We start from the raw sequence: 16,226 nt of genomic DNA on the forward strand, positions 1-16,226 counted from the left end.
CTTTTCCTTAGCAATGTGCTGAAGTCCAGTTCTCCCGAGTCTTCCCTGCCGTCGGTGCTACTGCAGACAATTTAGCCACACCAACACATTTGATTCAACATCAATCAGTGTTAGATATCAAAACTCGATCTAATTAGTATACTAGTATACAGTATATACCGTATGCATGTCTAAATTGTGTCATGTAGCAAGCATGTACTGTATATGAATGGTGTGAAGGTGGCTGAACAGACGACTTGAAGAGAAAAAGTGTGACTATTCATGCTAAAATGTTACTTATTAATATAGGAAACAACATATATAGGGGTGGGGTTGGGGGGGGTGATCTCCTCCTCCTCCTCCAAGGGACAGAGACGGTGAAGGGTGAACTCACATGCCCAGACACCAAAGGCTATTTGAATCAGGTGAGAAGCATGTGGAGGTCTTCTACAGAACATCATATGAGGGAGACTAGACACACTGCATTCACTATAAGGAATTGTTTTATAAGTGCAAATATAACACATTTGTCTAACAGGAATGATCAGGAATTAAACTTGCGCCACTTACGTGAAAGTCCGTTGTGTCAACCACTAGCTACAAATAACCATTATTCGTCAAATTGAATATATATAGATATATATTTGTTCAATTATTTTATGTTGATGTACAGTGGGGTTTTGCTCTCTGCTCACCATTTTGCTGTTTTTTTGGTATTTTATTTTGTTTCTGCAATGATGCAATGATAAATATGCCATGAGCCACGGATAGCCCCTAGGCCGCACTTCGGTCACCCTTGCTTTTGTGGATCTTTGTCTGGGTTGGGCATGTGGTGCCAAACCACCGTTCTATTTGGCAGAGGTGGGAGAAAGTCAGTGTTTTGCAAGTCTTAAGTCTTTCAACCCAAAAGACTCAAGTCAGGGCTCAAGTCACGACAAGACAGGTCGAGTCAAGTCCGAAGTCATAGGCTTGAAGTTTTCAACACACTCACTGAAAATGTCAAGTATCTTCCAAGTCATCATACTAAAGTCCCAATTAAGTCTTGAGTCATTGATGTAAAAGTTCAAGTCCGGTCGCAAGTCAGTTTGGACTATGTTGTCAAGTTGAGTTCAAAGTCATCAAAATCGTGGCTCGAGTCTGACTTGTGTGACTCAAGTTCACACCTCTGCTAGTTGGCTTGTTGGCTTAGGGGCTATCCACACGGACGCGTTTTCATGTCAATACGGCAAAGTATTTTATCGTTTCAGCATTTCATCCACACAAAAACGGCATTCTGGTTGACCTGAAACGGTATTTTTTTGAAAACGGCTTCCAGAGTTGGACAATCTGAAAACACCGGCTTGTTGTTTCCGTGTAGACTAGCAAGCTACTTCTTTTTGAAAACGATGACGTCACCGACCCATCGCTGTCACGTGACCAGAAGTGAGCTTTGATGACGACATAATATCTACATATTTCGACAAACATGACTCACCCGAGTGGACACTCTCCTGATATTTTATTTTCTTACTCTACAAAATAAATCATAGAAGTGTTTCCACTTTGTTGTAAGTCTAGATGAGCCTTGGAAAGCAAAAGACGGCAGACTTATGCGCACGCATTCTTTCTTCTTCTATAGTTTGGTGTGTCACGTGCTTCCGTCAGCTTCTGTTCACATCACCACAGACCACACAATATAGCAAGTGACGCTAATAGGTTCTGGTTGTGTCTATTTTTGGCAGATGGGGCTATCCAGTGTTGTCATGCTAAACCAACTGAATGAACACCTTCTACTGAATGCATGAACACAAGAGTTGTGTTGATCTCCTCATGCTGCAAAACATTTCCCCAAAATGTTTCGCACTAGGGGTGTCCAAACTTTTTCCATCAAAGGCCACAGCCACTTTGATATTTTGTAATATATAACTATCTATAGTTCCAGAAAAAACTCATCTCAGCTTTGTGATATGGGTGAAAAAGCAAAATTATCGGTATCAACTTTGGCCTTTGCTTTCTTTCCCCCCATTTGTGCTGCTTTTTTTTCCAAAATATTTAAACTTTGATCTTAAGTCCATCAATGTTCTTTGCCGCTTATCCTCACTGGGGTCGTGGGTATGCTGGAGCCAATCTCAGCTGACTTCGGGCAAGAGGCGGGACTTGGTTCTTAAATAATCTTCATAAATGTTCATTTTGTGATAGTAGGACTTTATTCCCATAAGATTTAGATTTTATTAACATATTTTTCCCTCAACAAATTTTTAAAAATTACAAATGAATTTTGTTTTGTTTCTCATATTACGATGTTTAAAAAAATACTTCAACACTATGCTGGTATAATGTCATAATATTACGAGATTATTCTTGTAAAATTGAGACTTTTCTCGTTAGAATGCGACTTTTTTCTCTTCATATTTGATTCCCAGAAAATTACAGCTGTTTTTTCCATTTCTTCTGCTGTTCCTTTTTTTAAAATTATACCCTTATTTACACTTTCTTCTTGTAAATGTTATTCTTGTAATTATGACTTTATTCATATTTAATATTTGGCTTTATTTTCTTAACATTGTAACTTTTTCCACAACCAAAATAAAAAATATATATATATATATATATATGTTTCTCATAATATTATGACTTCAAAAGAAATAATGTCTTTTTTCAAATTTATGCTAGTAAAATGACGTTTTTCCTTTTAATATTACAAAGTTATTCTCGTAAAATTCAGAGAAAATGACTGCTGATTTTCCATGTGCTATTGTTTTTTTTAAATTTTCTTTATAATATTTATAATATTCTTTTACAATATTATTTTATAATATTCTCTTTCTTCTTAAATAATCTATGTAAATGTTGTTTTCGTAATATTATGACTTTATTCCCATAATATTTTGTCTTCATTCCCATATTATACCTTTTACCCCAACAAATTTCCCCAAATTTATTATTTTTTATTTTGTTTTGTTTCTCATAAAATTATGAGTTTTTTTCTAAACAAACAATAAATAAAAAAACAAAAATGTTTTCTTTACTATTTACAAGTTTATTCTCACAAAGTGACAGTTGTTTTTTTCCATTTCTGCTGTTGTTGTTTTTTTACATTTTCCCTCTATTTTTTAACTTTCTGCTTGTAATTTTGTAACTATGACTTTACTCCCAGATGTTTATTCTATTTTTTCTCGAAACATTATAACTTCTCCCGCAGCCTAATTTTCCCAAAAATGTTTTGTTTGTTTGTCATGACACTGTGACTTAAAAAAAAAAATCAAACTTTATGCTACTAAACTGACGTTACTTTTCCTCATAGACATTTTCTCATTAGATTACAACTTTTATATTATTATATTTTGATGTTATGCTTTATGCTTGTAGGATTACTGCTGGTTTTTCCTTTTTTGCTGTTGTTTATTTATTTTTTTAGTTTTCGTGTTCAGTTATATTTTTTAGAATGTGCTGCGGGCCAATAAAAAAACACTTTGGACACCCATGGTTTAAGCCATGAGAAGCATCAGAATGCATCCAAGCACCAACACATCAGAACACTCATTCTCATCCACTTGAATCAGGAGCATGATTGACAAACCACCAAGAGTGGGCATGTGTGCATGACTCCTGTCTGTGAAGGTGATGGTGTGGTTTGTGCGGTGACGTTACAACACTCCATAACTGTGCTTCCTGTATGTGGTAACCCAGTGAAGGAGCTACCGTGTGTCACATCCAGCACACTCTGTAAGAACCCTGTTGTGACCAAGTCCCAGACGCAGATCAGAAAGAGCTGATGACCTAATACTACACATAGGAGGGACTGTACATGTTAGAACTGTTGTATGCCTGTGAATATCGATCACGACTGGACTGTTCACGTGTCTGCTCTCATTGGAGCAGGCTTTATGAGTTCATGATCAAAGACTTAATAGGACAGCTCCAAAGCGGTACTTAACATTTCTTTCACTTTACTGTAGCTTTTGTGTTCAGCTCTCTCGTCTCTTTGTTCTGGGTTCCCTCAGATATCAGACCATCTGATTTATCTGAAAGCAGGGAAGAAAGTGGCTCAACAGGAAGGAGTCTCCAGTCCTGGTACATCTTTCTCTGTTCTCCAACATTTTGCTTCCGTGGATGCAACATACAAATTTACTACCTTGCTGACGGTCCACTTCTCTTCGTGTCAGCGTCGCTCCTGATAGGTTAACATGTCCATGGTTATTCCACGCATAGTGATGTTTTTTTAATATATTAGTCACTTTCAGTTGTTTATAGTCCAAGTCTTACACACAATGATTGGCAATAACATACAGCGTGTGTGCACAAAGTCATCAGTACAAAAGTAATTGATATATGCTAATCAGATTTGCTCTGTGTACTGTTGCAAGACGACATATTTGTTGGTTCCTAAATCAACCAGTGGAATTAAAGGGATGGCCCATCTTGGCCACCTCTTTCACACACCTGAACTTCTTTCTGTGAGGTTATGCTAAAGATATCTTGTATCGAATAAAGCTACGGGGCATCAATGACCTGAAGCAAAAGATCACTGATGCTATTGTCACCATTGATGAGGTTATGGTACAGAGAACATGGCAAGAACTCAAGTACCGTCATGATATGCTATGTGCAGCTAATGTCAGCCCCGACGGTTTCCGCATGAACGGATTTGCGGAATTGGCCAATAAAAATGGAATCTACTGTTAAAGGACAGGCGGACAGGCGGGGACCGTGGCGCATGTCAAAATATGGCTGCAATTGCTGTGGCTGGCTGCCGGCCTGCTCTGAAAACACCTCCAGCCCCCCTTTTCCCCTCCCCTAGTGCAAGTCTTCCAGTTGTATTGTTGTAAAGTGTGCTTATTAGTGCCTGGGTTGCAGAGGTTTTTTTGCCAGTCCCGCACTGTACTCCCCCGTAGGAGCATAGTTTGCAGTTTTTTGTTTTTTTTCTCCTCCCCTCTTCTCTTGTTCTTCCCTTCCCTCTCCCCCCAGTTTCCCACCCAGTCATCCTGTGTGTTTACCCTCCTGTCATATTGTATGGTATGTTGTACTTGTACGGACGGGTGATTGCTCCCCAGTGGACCGCTCATTTGTGGCGCCATCTCCTCACAATCGCTAACCCGCCCCCCTCCAGAACTAAACAACTTGTCAAAGCAGCCACCTGAAACACGGCTAAGTCGGGGAAAAAAAATCCTCCAAAACTTCTCTCTTACTCATCAGCGAGCTTGAGTGGAAGCTGGCTGGATGTTTACTGTGTCTTAGAATAATCGACTATTTGACAATTGGATTCACTTTCATTTGACGATCAATCACGCAGTGGAATCATATGAAAATGGCGTGATCATGATTGTACCATTCTGGCTACACGGGGGTGCCCACAGCTGCTGCTCAGCAAACGTTTTTACATTGAATGTCTTTTTTTGGTTTTAAATAGACTATTCAGCCTTGTGTGTTAATGAAGCATTGAACATGACGTGCGTGTTGAACAGAAGACCTACACTTACAAAAGATGGCGGCACGTACGCACAGCAAAGCCAAGCATCTCTTCCAGATTTGCAGTTTTATTTTTACTATTTTGTTGATATCGGGTCTGGTTTAACATCTTACACTTAACACTCGACATGAACTTTGATATTGGATTTCTCAGTACCGGAGTCTACACACACACCCCAGCCGGGCTTAAGTGCTCGCAAGCGGTGGCGAGAACGTAAACAGAGGCTAGAAGGCGCGGACGAATATTATTTCCCCCACCCAAGGCTCAGTTCTCTACCTTCTAGTATTCTGGGGTTGTGCAGTAAGAATGGCTTACTGTGAGTACGCCCTAAGAAACAAGTCCATCAGACAAACCACTGCAATCATTGCAAATTACACTTTTTTTTCAAAAATATGATGTAAATACAATTATCAGCATAAAACCTGAAAAGAAAGACTGATGACTTTTAATAAGACACCTTACAACATTATGAGTAAGATCACTCACGTGCGTCTGAAAGCTGCTCTGATGTCGAAGCCCTCAGCAGCACAAGCCTCTGGGATGTAAATCGGGAGACGGAAATTTATTTCAGACACAAAACACTTTTAGAATTAAAGTAATTGTGATTTGGGAAAAGAAACCAAAAAACAGAAACGTGTTACAGCCAGTAGGTCCGGACAGAGTGATTCATATACATTACAGTGGAGCAATGAGTTGGGTCATTCAAATTGACCTGTTGGGTATATGCAGAAGATAAATACCACCAGCAAATGTTGAAAAAATCTCCGAAATCTTTACATTTGATGAAAAAACATTATCAGTGAAGCATAAAGACATCAACATGTAAAATATAAATATGCAAATTTGCAGGGTCATGAATGCTGAATGGCGAATGTGCGAGGACCCACTGTATTCTAGCAGTGATATGAAGCGGTGGGTGATGTCCTTCATCAAGTCAACCATGTTGTTACGGAAAGAAAACATAAAAGTACCGTAATTTACAGTGTATAAGCCGCTTTTTTCTTGTACCCAGCTTATAGAGCGGTGCGACTAATTGATGGCTATGTTCTAATCTCGTGACATGTCCTTTACTTCAGAACTACTGCTAATTGTTTAAATAATGTGCCGCTCGAGGGTCAGTGAGGAAATATTTGCTGGGGGAGTCAATCACGAGCTATAAGTGACCTCACGACAAGCTTGTCAACCCACTGGAAATCGCAGGAGGTCATTACTCAATATTACAGTCTGACTCACAGTATCATCTTACAAAGAACGCTAAAATCGTCACACAGTAACTTAAGACTCAAACGCTAGGTAAGAAATATACAGGGCAAGTACCAATACGAGTTAAAAAAAAAAACCTCAGCTATTTTAACTTCATCCTATAATGCATTTCGTCCCAGCAAAGCATTTCATTGGTTATTGCTGCCGGGGTGCTGCAATGCTGCCTCTGTCCACCAGAGGGAGCCAGAGAAGGCTTGAGCCCAGCGGGAGGCTGACATCATTTCAGCACCCTCGTAGCAATAACCAATGAAATGCTTTGCCGGGACGAAATGCATTATGAGATGAAGTTAAAATAGTTGTTTTTTTTTTTATTTTAAACTTGCCTTGCATATTTTCTCCCTGGCTTTTGTGTGTTAAGTTGCTGTGTGATGAGTTTAGTGTTGTTTATAATATGATACTATGAATCAGACTGTTATATTGAGGAATGACCTCCTGCGATTTCCAATAGGTTGACAAGCTCGTTGTGAGCTTTCTCATAGGTCATGATTGGCTCCTGTCAAATTAAGAGCTGCCTGGTCCTGCCTGGAATATTGTGTGCCCCACAATATGCCATTTTATGATGTGGACATGTGTGGCTTATATTCGGGTGTGACTTATATATGTACAAATCTGTTTTTCTCTCTAAATTGAGTGGGTGCAGCTTCAACACCAGTGTGTCTTCAACACCGGAAATTATGGTACTAACAGGGCAGACACACTCACCATGCACGGTCAGTTGAAAATTGCAGCTGTCAAATTTGTCTTTGGATAAAACCTCACATCTGTAAGCTCCAGAAAAGTTAGCCTTGGCCTCCAGGATGAGCATCTCAAACGTGTAGACCTGTTTGAAGGTTGACGCAGAACTTTGATATTTGTGTAACGGACAATGATTTCGTGTTTTACGGTTCGCATCTTGACGTGGCCTACAGTACCTTCGTGTTGCGGTCATAGGATTCTTTTAGCTGCAGGTGTTTCCCAGACTTGCTAGCGAGGTCCATCCACTTCCCTTTAAACCATTTGATGGTTGGTTTCTTCAGCAAGGATTCCGCATTGACTTTAGCCACAAATGTAATGTTTCCACCTGGACAAGGGAGTACATTTTTCTGTCGTATCTATTTATTTTACATATCTACAGTATATGCTTTAAAATTGACCTTTTTCATTCTAATTTTGGTCATATTGTACCTACATAAGAGACTCTGAACAAAATGTTCAACTTTCAACAGCAACAGGTTGCTCACCTACAGTAACCTCTCCACTTTGAGGTTTCTCTGTGAAGAGGCCAGTCAGGTCCTGTCTGGTGTCTGGGGGGTGTCCATCTGCATGCACGTGCAGTAATTCAGGTTCATTGCAAACATGCTAAAATGCAAATGCAATGTCGATAACGATTGATAAACTTGACCCATAAGAACCCAGACTAATAGCTACCTAAGGGAAAATGAAATCCAAAAATGACAATATGGTTTAAAGCAGGGGTGTCCAAACTTTTTCAGCGAGGGCCACATACTGAAAAATGAAAGGATGCAAGGGCCACTTTGATATTTTGTATAGATATGCTAAGAATTTATATATATTTCATGAAAAGACTGCATCTCATCTTTGTGATATACATGAAAAAAGCCTATTAGTATGAACTTCGGGTTTTGCTCCTTTTTTTCCAATTTTTCTTTTCACAATATTATGACTTGATTCCTATAATATTTATAATAATAATAATATTATATATATTATAATATTATAAATTTTTCCCCAACCTAATATTTCTAAAATGACAACTTTATTTCTTCTTTTATATTTCAACTCTACACTACAGAAATGACATTATTTTTCCACATAATTTTCTGAGTTTAATTTCGTAAAATTGTGCCTTTTTTCTCATTACGATACGACTTGTTTCTCTTGTAATTCTTTTTCTCATAAAATTACAGCTGTTTTTTCAACTTCTGCTGTTTTTTTTTTTTTATTTCAATTTCAATTGTGTTCTTGTCAGTTTTCTTCTTGTAATGATGACTTCAATCCCATAATATTTTTACTAACATTTATTATTTAACATGATAACTTTTTCAGCAACCTAATTTTCCAAAAACTTTGTTGTTTTGTTTGTTTCTCATGACGTTTCCCATCATGACTTAAAAAAAAAAAAGTATTTCAAAAAATAATAATAATTCAACTTTATGCTAGGCCACACAGTCTCCTAGTAACCTGGTTAGCAGGGTGGTCACACAGTCAGGAGAGATGGAAGACCTGGCTTCCAATCTCCATTGGACATCTCTATGTGGAGTCTGGTTGTTGTGTGTGCGGGTTTTCTCCGGCTTCCTCCCACATTCCAAAAATATACATGTTGGGTTAATCGGTATGAATGTGAGTGTGAAAAGTTGTTCGTCCATATGTGCCCCACGATTGGCTGGCAAACCCCGCCTCTCGCCCAAAATCAGCTGGGATAGGCTCCAGCATCCTCTCTGACAAGAATTAAGCAGTGTAGAAAAAGAAGAAAAACAACTTTATGCTATTAAAATGATGTTAGTTTTTCTTATAATATTGCAGCATTATTCTTGGAAAATGACAACCTTTTTCTCTTAATATTTTGTCTTTATTCATGGAACATTACGGCATATTTTTCCAGTTTTGCTCTTGTTGTTTTTTTAGTTTTATTGTTAAATTATATTTTTAGAATGTCCCGCGGGCCACAAATGGCCACCCATGCCGCACTTTGGACACCCCTGGTTTAAAGGTAGATGATGCATGTTTAATGGCACAGTTATATAAACCTCAAGTACACATTTTTAGGAAAATCTAGTCGTCACATGACTGACCAAATAACTGCTCGCGTTTATAAATGATACTGGTAGTAATGGCTCACCCTCTGATGGAGGGGCAACATGGACTGGGGCTGTGGAATCGTCCTGTGTGGATGTAGCAAGAGGCGGCACTTGCGACACACTTGGCTTTCCCGGTGCATCAACGCAAGCCTCAGATGGAGCTTCTGCGTTTGTGTCACCATAAAGACAAAACACATATCAGACATAAACTTGGGGTGGGCGGATCGAGCAAAATGTCAGTATTATCTCAACCAAAGGTAGTGATAGTATCGGCTCGATACTAGGATGACAAGATTTTCGACTGTTTTAATTTTTGTTGTGTTGTTGAAATTGTTACATGGTTGATATTGTTGCATTGTTATATATCAGTGTTCCCCACAGAACTGCAATTTTTTTTCCAGGTATCAGGTCGCACAGCTGCTCATATGGTCTGATGAATTCAATTATTTTTCGGGTTATTTGCTTTAGACTTCTGACTGTCACGCACCTACGGACGAGTACCCAACGCTGGCGACATTAGCTGCCGTTTGACTGATGATCACATCTCAAAAACTCCCCATACTCCATCAAGTGTTTGTTCTTCAAATGCCTTATTAAATTAAAGCTTTTTAACGCGCTATGAGATATTTTTCATGTCATGTTTTGCAGGGTGCAAAATTCATATCAATCTCACAAACGACATGGATGTCCCACAGGCCAGGCAAGGAAAGGAAAGTGGGCGGGAGACGCTCGCTACAAGCTGCATGCTGCAATAGTACGAGCCACAGGAGGTCGGCTTTTGTGATCGGTGTTTATCAGTTTATCATATGCCGATCACATGCTTTCTCACGGAAATCGGCCGATTTTGATCGGTGGCCGATCGATCGGAGCATCCCGACTCAAAACATTTTTTGTCTCACTCCATTTCCGCTTTTTGCAATTTAAAGCTCTACTTAGAACGTGCAGTGCAGTTCGATACCACTGCAAAGCACAGCCACAATAACACACGTGCCATTTGGACACGGCTCTTGAAACATTTATCATTCAAGATTCATCTGCTGTCTTATCGTCTCCAACTGGCTGGCTGTTTTTCCGTGTGCTATCAGCCGTCTCTCAGACCGATCCTGAGTGGCAGTGAAGTGTTGCCTACTCATGAGGAAATAATGTGCTTTGGAAGGTCAAGGTCACTTCACAGACGCAGTTGGGGGTGGGAGGCTACACAATGCAACCTTATCAGACCCAATCAACTGGCGAGCATGGCTCACTGATTTATTTAAAGAGGGCTTATTATAGATGCAGTATTTCCTTTAACACCTGTAGGATTGTTTGTGCATGTTTAAAATACTAAACAATATGTAACTATACAGGAAACAATAACCTCTTTGGCAGGGAATCTCCTTTGACAGGACTTTCAGCTCAAACTTGACCTTTGAGCCCCCAGCTATCACTGCATAGACATCTGCATCTTCCTGGGTAACATCTTTTACGGTGAGGGAGTGCTTGTTTCCGCCGGCCGTGATGGCGTATTTGTCGCTGCTGGCAAGGTCCCGTCCATTGCGCTGCCATTTGACTTTGGCGTCAGACTTCTCAGTTTCCGCTTCAAAGACCACTGCAGACCCCTCCTCTGCCTCCTGTGTCTTTGGCTTCTTGGCAAAGGCTAAAAATTAAGAGGAAAAATGGAGCTTAAGAATGATGTACTATGATTTGGACTATGAAAAGTGTTACTTTTTAGCACAATCCCAAAAGCAAATTCTCTAACATTTCTATTTTAAGGCATTCCGAAGATGCATTCAAAGATATTGTGATGATATGTAGTATTCTACACTCGTCACTAGGTGTCAGTAATCTTACTGTAATGTTGTGTAAAACACACAAGCACCAGACTTGACCGCCAGAGCAACAGGTTTGTATTGCTGGTTTGAATAATCTCACAGCAGGCACAATAATCCCTAATAAAAACATAAGCTACTTTTGCGGACGTAACCCACACCAAGCTAAAACTCAACTCCGAACCCCTGACATCACTTTCTGCAACACACACACACACGAGTAAAAGTCTTACTTATGTCTTAAATGACTTATTTTCTCTTATTATGTCTGCTATATTAGGTAATATGAGTGTAAAGGTCACTATCGGGGTGTTACTTTATGTTTAGAGGGCTCCAATAACGTTAAAAAATGTATTTAGAAGGTCATAAACAGATTTTCTATGCTCTAACTACAAAAATATTCCATTTATAAATAAGGCATCTTACTTTTCAGAAATTCACCCATCACGGTCTGGTCTGGAACCCATTATCCGCGATAAACAAGTGATTACCAAAATAACATGAACTCATTTAACTACATTTATCTTTGTTGTCTGTTGAATTTTTTTCATATGTTTTGGAATATTACAGTTTATAGTTTGTGTTACACACACGGTTCATTACGTGACATTTTTACACAAAAAAAATCCCAACATTCTCTTCTTCGATTTTAGGTTTTGGGTGATTTTGGACACAATACGTTAATACACTACGTCAAAATAGGAAAAAAAATTACTGTACAGTCACTCCTGTGAGGTTGTTTTGAAAAAAGAAAACCAATTGAGGAAAGATAAACAGTTTATAAGGTACGATATATAGTAGAGGTAAACACAAAAGTACGTAAAAATGCTAAAAACTACCTCGCACTCCAAAGGGTTAATCAGCTGATGGTTTGTGGAGGTTCACCTTAAAGAGTACGTTTTGGCATGACTGCTCTTTTGTTTGTTCAACAACCACTTGTGATTATTTCTGATGGTTTTATACATGCGAAGGGCGGTTCTGTTCTTCTACAGAATCCTTTGGGCCCACACCAAGGAATGCTTCTGGATGCCCCAGTGAGTTTAAATATAGAATGCTTATGGAGGATACTAAAAAATTAATGCAGCATGCTTCAGATGCACCAAGGGCACAGGTATTACAGCCGAGGGATTATCTTGAATCTATTTTTGCAGCTTTGGAGTCATTGAAATAATTATGGGCCATCAGTCTGTCTGTAGCCAGGTGGTTTATTTCCATTGGGTAAGGCTCCTTAAAAACCTTTATCATGTCACTGTCAGAGGACAGTAAGAGCAGCCCCTTGAGCCAAAATAGGGACATTTAACAAAATATTAGCATAGACAACAACTGAAATATGAGTAGTGGTGTATGTACTGTGTATAATTCAACCTGGTACTGTGTTTAATTAGAGAAAAGTGAAAATAAATTCAAACTTGTGCACCCAAACCGTCCTGCCATTGTTCACTCTGTGGAGGTTGATTTCTTTCTTTATCACCAAATAGTTTTCTTAGAATCTGAATGTACGGAACTGATTTTTTTTTTTTTTACATGATTTTATGCTGTAAATGCCATTGAATAAAATGTCATAAGTAAAAACACCTGCGTTTAAAAGTTCAGTTCATAAAAATTCAGTTTATAAAAATGTAATGTAAAAAAAAGAAAAAAAAAGCTATGCAAATCATTTTGATGTTTTAAAACTCACATATTCACAGACCCAGGTCACTTAAGTAAGGCCAACATGCTAACCACTAGGCCACCGCCCGTCCTGAATTTTGCAACATGGAATTTATTTCCACAGAATTTTTAGAAATTGAATTTCAAAACACTGCATTGGAAAAAAAGTGTTTAAACTCTGTATTTCAATGAACAGAAATACATGCATTTTGCTTCCAAATTTTCTGCATAAAATCATCGAGGAAAAGGCTTCTTGAGACGTCATCTGTACTTCTGTGAAGAAGGTGTCGGACGTTTCGCTCCTCATCCAAAGAGCTTCGTCAGCGAACCAGTAAGTGCTGGTAGCCTAGGCCTTAAATACAGTAAGAGTGAGCGGAATTGGTGTGCCAACACCCTCCTCCTATTGGTTCCTTACACTAAGCCTGGGCGGAGTAGTGGTATAATCCTCTCCTGCTATTAACACCTCCGATAAAAGGGAAGTGTCGCTCCCTGAGTTGGGTATGAACGACTCTGATACTGGCTAGTTAGCATCTATTGTTCTGGCTCGGCCCTGGCTTCACCTCATTTGCAAGACTGAGAGCTGTGGGTTTTGGTCTCAGTAACCTGCTGAACACAGGGTCCAAATTAAACCTGAGGTTTAATTTGGACACAGGGTCCAAATTAAGGGGTTTAATTTGAGGTTTAATTTGAGGTTTAATTCGTCCAGTGCCAATTCCGCCCACTCTTACTGTATTTAAGGCCTAAGCTACCAGCACTTATTAGTTCGTTGACGAAGCTCTTCGGATGAGGAGCGAAACGTCCGACACCTTCTTCACAGAAGTACAGATGACGTCTCAAGAAGCCTTTCCCTCGATGGACAACTCCTGTACGACTGAGAGCCTACACAGATGCATAAAATCATGTCAAAAAAAAAAAATTATGTTCACAAAATAAAAAAAAATCAATTACATAAATTCAATGTCTTAAAAAAAGCTGAGGTAATAAAGAAACAAATTTATATTCATACTCTCCCAACACAATCCAGTTATAAATACTCCTCACACGCTCATTAAACACATTTTAAAGTATAAAACACTCACCACTAATGGATTTATTAAGCTGTGGCTGCGCTAAAAATTCGTACAACTTAATCTATAAGTTTGTCACTTTGCAAAGTAGCATGCAACTATGGAGCATTTTACTGCATTTGACTGTCGAAAAAACTGCGAAATCTCAGCACATGGTCATTGAAGCATAAAGGCATACACATGTAAAATAATGTGAGCTGGTCCATGTATGCTGTACGTTTTACCTGTATGATCACATGAATGTGATGTGTTTTCTGTGGAAAAAAGCGGCCTATTTTTGAAGAAGAAACATGTTTTAAAATAATTTTAAGCAAATTTGAATGCTGAATCTGCCTACCGTATTTTTCGGACCAAAAATCTGTGAAATGGTGAATTATGAATGTGCAGGGAGCCACTGTATAGAAGTGTGTTTATTTTTTAATGCAAACAGATGCTAGATGCTTATAGCAGGGGTGTCCAAATACAATACAATTAAACAGTAAAACAAACAAAAAAATAAAACAAAAAAGAGCAGTAATTTTATGAGAATAAAACACCATATTTGGACAGTGAAGTCATAATATTAACAGAAATAAATAGCATCAAGTTGGAATATTAAAGACTAAAAATGTAGTTATTGTGAAAAAGAAAGCAGAGAATAAATTTTCAGTTTTAGGAAATTTAGGTTGGGTAAAAGTTCTAATATTGCAATAATAAAGTCTAAATATTATGAGAATACAGTAAATACATTATATCAAGAGAAAAAAATACATGAGAAGAAATATTTGTAAAAAAAAAAAATTATCGGTAAGTAAAAACAGCAAAAATGGAAAAAACAAAACGCTTTGTCACCGATAACACAAAGCTAAGATGCAGGCTGTTCTTTAAACGTTAAAAAAACATCTCAGCATATCAAAAGTGCCCCCCCCATCCTTTCATTTTTCAGTATGCAGCCCTTGGTGGAAATGTCGGTAATGTTGCTATAAAATAAAATAAAATTAAACTAAACTAAATAAAATGAAAAGAAAAGAAAAGTTAGCATATCTTGCCTTGAGATTACACAAGTATAAAACACATTTCTTTTTCTTTTTTAAAATTCATTTTAAAAGTTCAAATTTAAAAAAGTAAATGCAGATTACAACATTTGTGGGAAAGTCTTATCTTTTCAGGCGTGTGGTAGCAGTTTGTTTGTGGTTAACGTTGCTTAAGACAGCTGACGGTTTCTCTCACATTATTTTTGTGTGTAAGAAAATCTGTGCTTTGGCAAACAGGAAACAAACCAGTTGGCTCACATGCATCATGTTCTGGACTCAAGACTTTTTTTTTTAAGTGACAGTGGTTGAAAGGGGGACTATGCAACAAAAACTTCATTTTGTTCAGAATAGTCAAGCGCACTTACCTGTTTTTTTGACCGGCTCTGGCATCTTGTTGAATGATCCACTCTCCTCAACAGCGTGACTCTGCTGTCTACCGCTGTCCTTTAATAGAAGTTCCCCCTCCATACAGCACCACCTCTCCAGACACCTTTCAATCTCGGCCCAAACAACAACCGCCACCCCCACGCACTTCCCTGTCAAGGCCCATCCTGTCCCAGGAGCACGCCAGCAGATGTGTGTACACACACACACACACACACACACACACACACATGCACGCACACGGGCTATATTTCAACCATCATTTCCTCCAACACCTCGCCTGCATGACAGGCCTTGAGAGGGAGAGCCAGAGATGTTAGGCATTGGTTATATTTAGATCTTTAAATTGAAAAAAAAAGAAAAAAAAAGCAGTCAGCTGTCGCCGTGCTGTACAAGTACACCTATGCTTAAATTGTTGTGGTTGTGTCATTAAAATAAGGCTGGGTAAAGCCAAGACTTTGCTAGAATGTACAGACAGAACCTGATAATGCCAGAGCGTTGACATGTTGTTCGGACAACAGCATTTGGCTCCATTTCACCAATAAGAGAGTGAATCACCGCTAATGAATGATAGTGTAAGATGATCCATGAACACATGGAATGGGAGTCTCGGTGTAGCCTTTAGCCTGGTTGTCAGGCTGGCTCCAGAGGCAAGCAGGCTAGAGAAGGCATTTCTCCAAACCGCGTTCCATGATCAACACTCTAAGTCAGTCACGACTCACCATCATGTATTAACTTGTGTCCACGGAAGCTGTATTGACCGTCGAAGCTAGTGCTTCCGTAGCCAAAGGACTATGGTGCGTTCAAGGGCAGCT

At 38.9% G+C, this 16,226-nt stretch overlaps 1 protein-coding gene across 1 annotated transcript in view; it reads right to left on the reverse strand.

Moving 5' to 3' along the window:
• mybpc3 (myosin binding protein C3) overlaps positions 1 to 15,526 on the reverse strand; it is a 42,273-nt gene extending 26,747 nt beyond the window's left edge. The window contains exons 1-9 of the mRNA XM_054769874.1: positions 15,393 to 15,526; positions 10,847 to 11,125; positions 9,531 to 9,653; positions 7,912 to 7,989; positions 7,603 to 7,751; positions 7,394 to 7,511; positions 5,915 to 5,963; positions 4,094 to 4,132; positions 1 to 60 (exon numbers count right to left, since the gene is read on the reverse strand). Coding sequence (XP_054625849.1) covers positions 1 to 60; positions 4,094 to 4,132; positions 5,915 to 5,963; positions 7,394 to 7,511; positions 7,603 to 7,751; positions 7,912 to 7,989; positions 9,531 to 9,653; positions 10,847 to 11,125; positions 15,393 to 15,495 — 998 coding nt within the window. The 5' untranslated portion in view covers positions 15,496 to 15,526. The remainder of the gene's footprint in view (positions 61 to 4,093; positions 4,133 to 5,914; positions 5,964 to 7,393; positions 7,512 to 7,602; positions 7,752 to 7,911; positions 7,990 to 9,530; positions 9,654 to 10,846; positions 11,126 to 15,392) is intronic.
• Between the last annotated feature and the right edge of the window lie 700 nt (positions 15,527 to 16,226).

The sequence above is a fragment of the Dunckerocampus dactyliophorus genome, chromosome 3 (genome assembly GCF_027744805.1).
Source record: "Dunckerocampus dactyliophorus isolate RoL2022-P2 chromosome 3, RoL_Ddac_1.1, whole genome shotgun sequence".
Lineage (NCBI taxonomy): Eukaryota > Metazoa > Chordata > Actinopteri > Syngnathiformes > Syngnathidae > Dunckerocampus > Dunckerocampus dactyliophorus.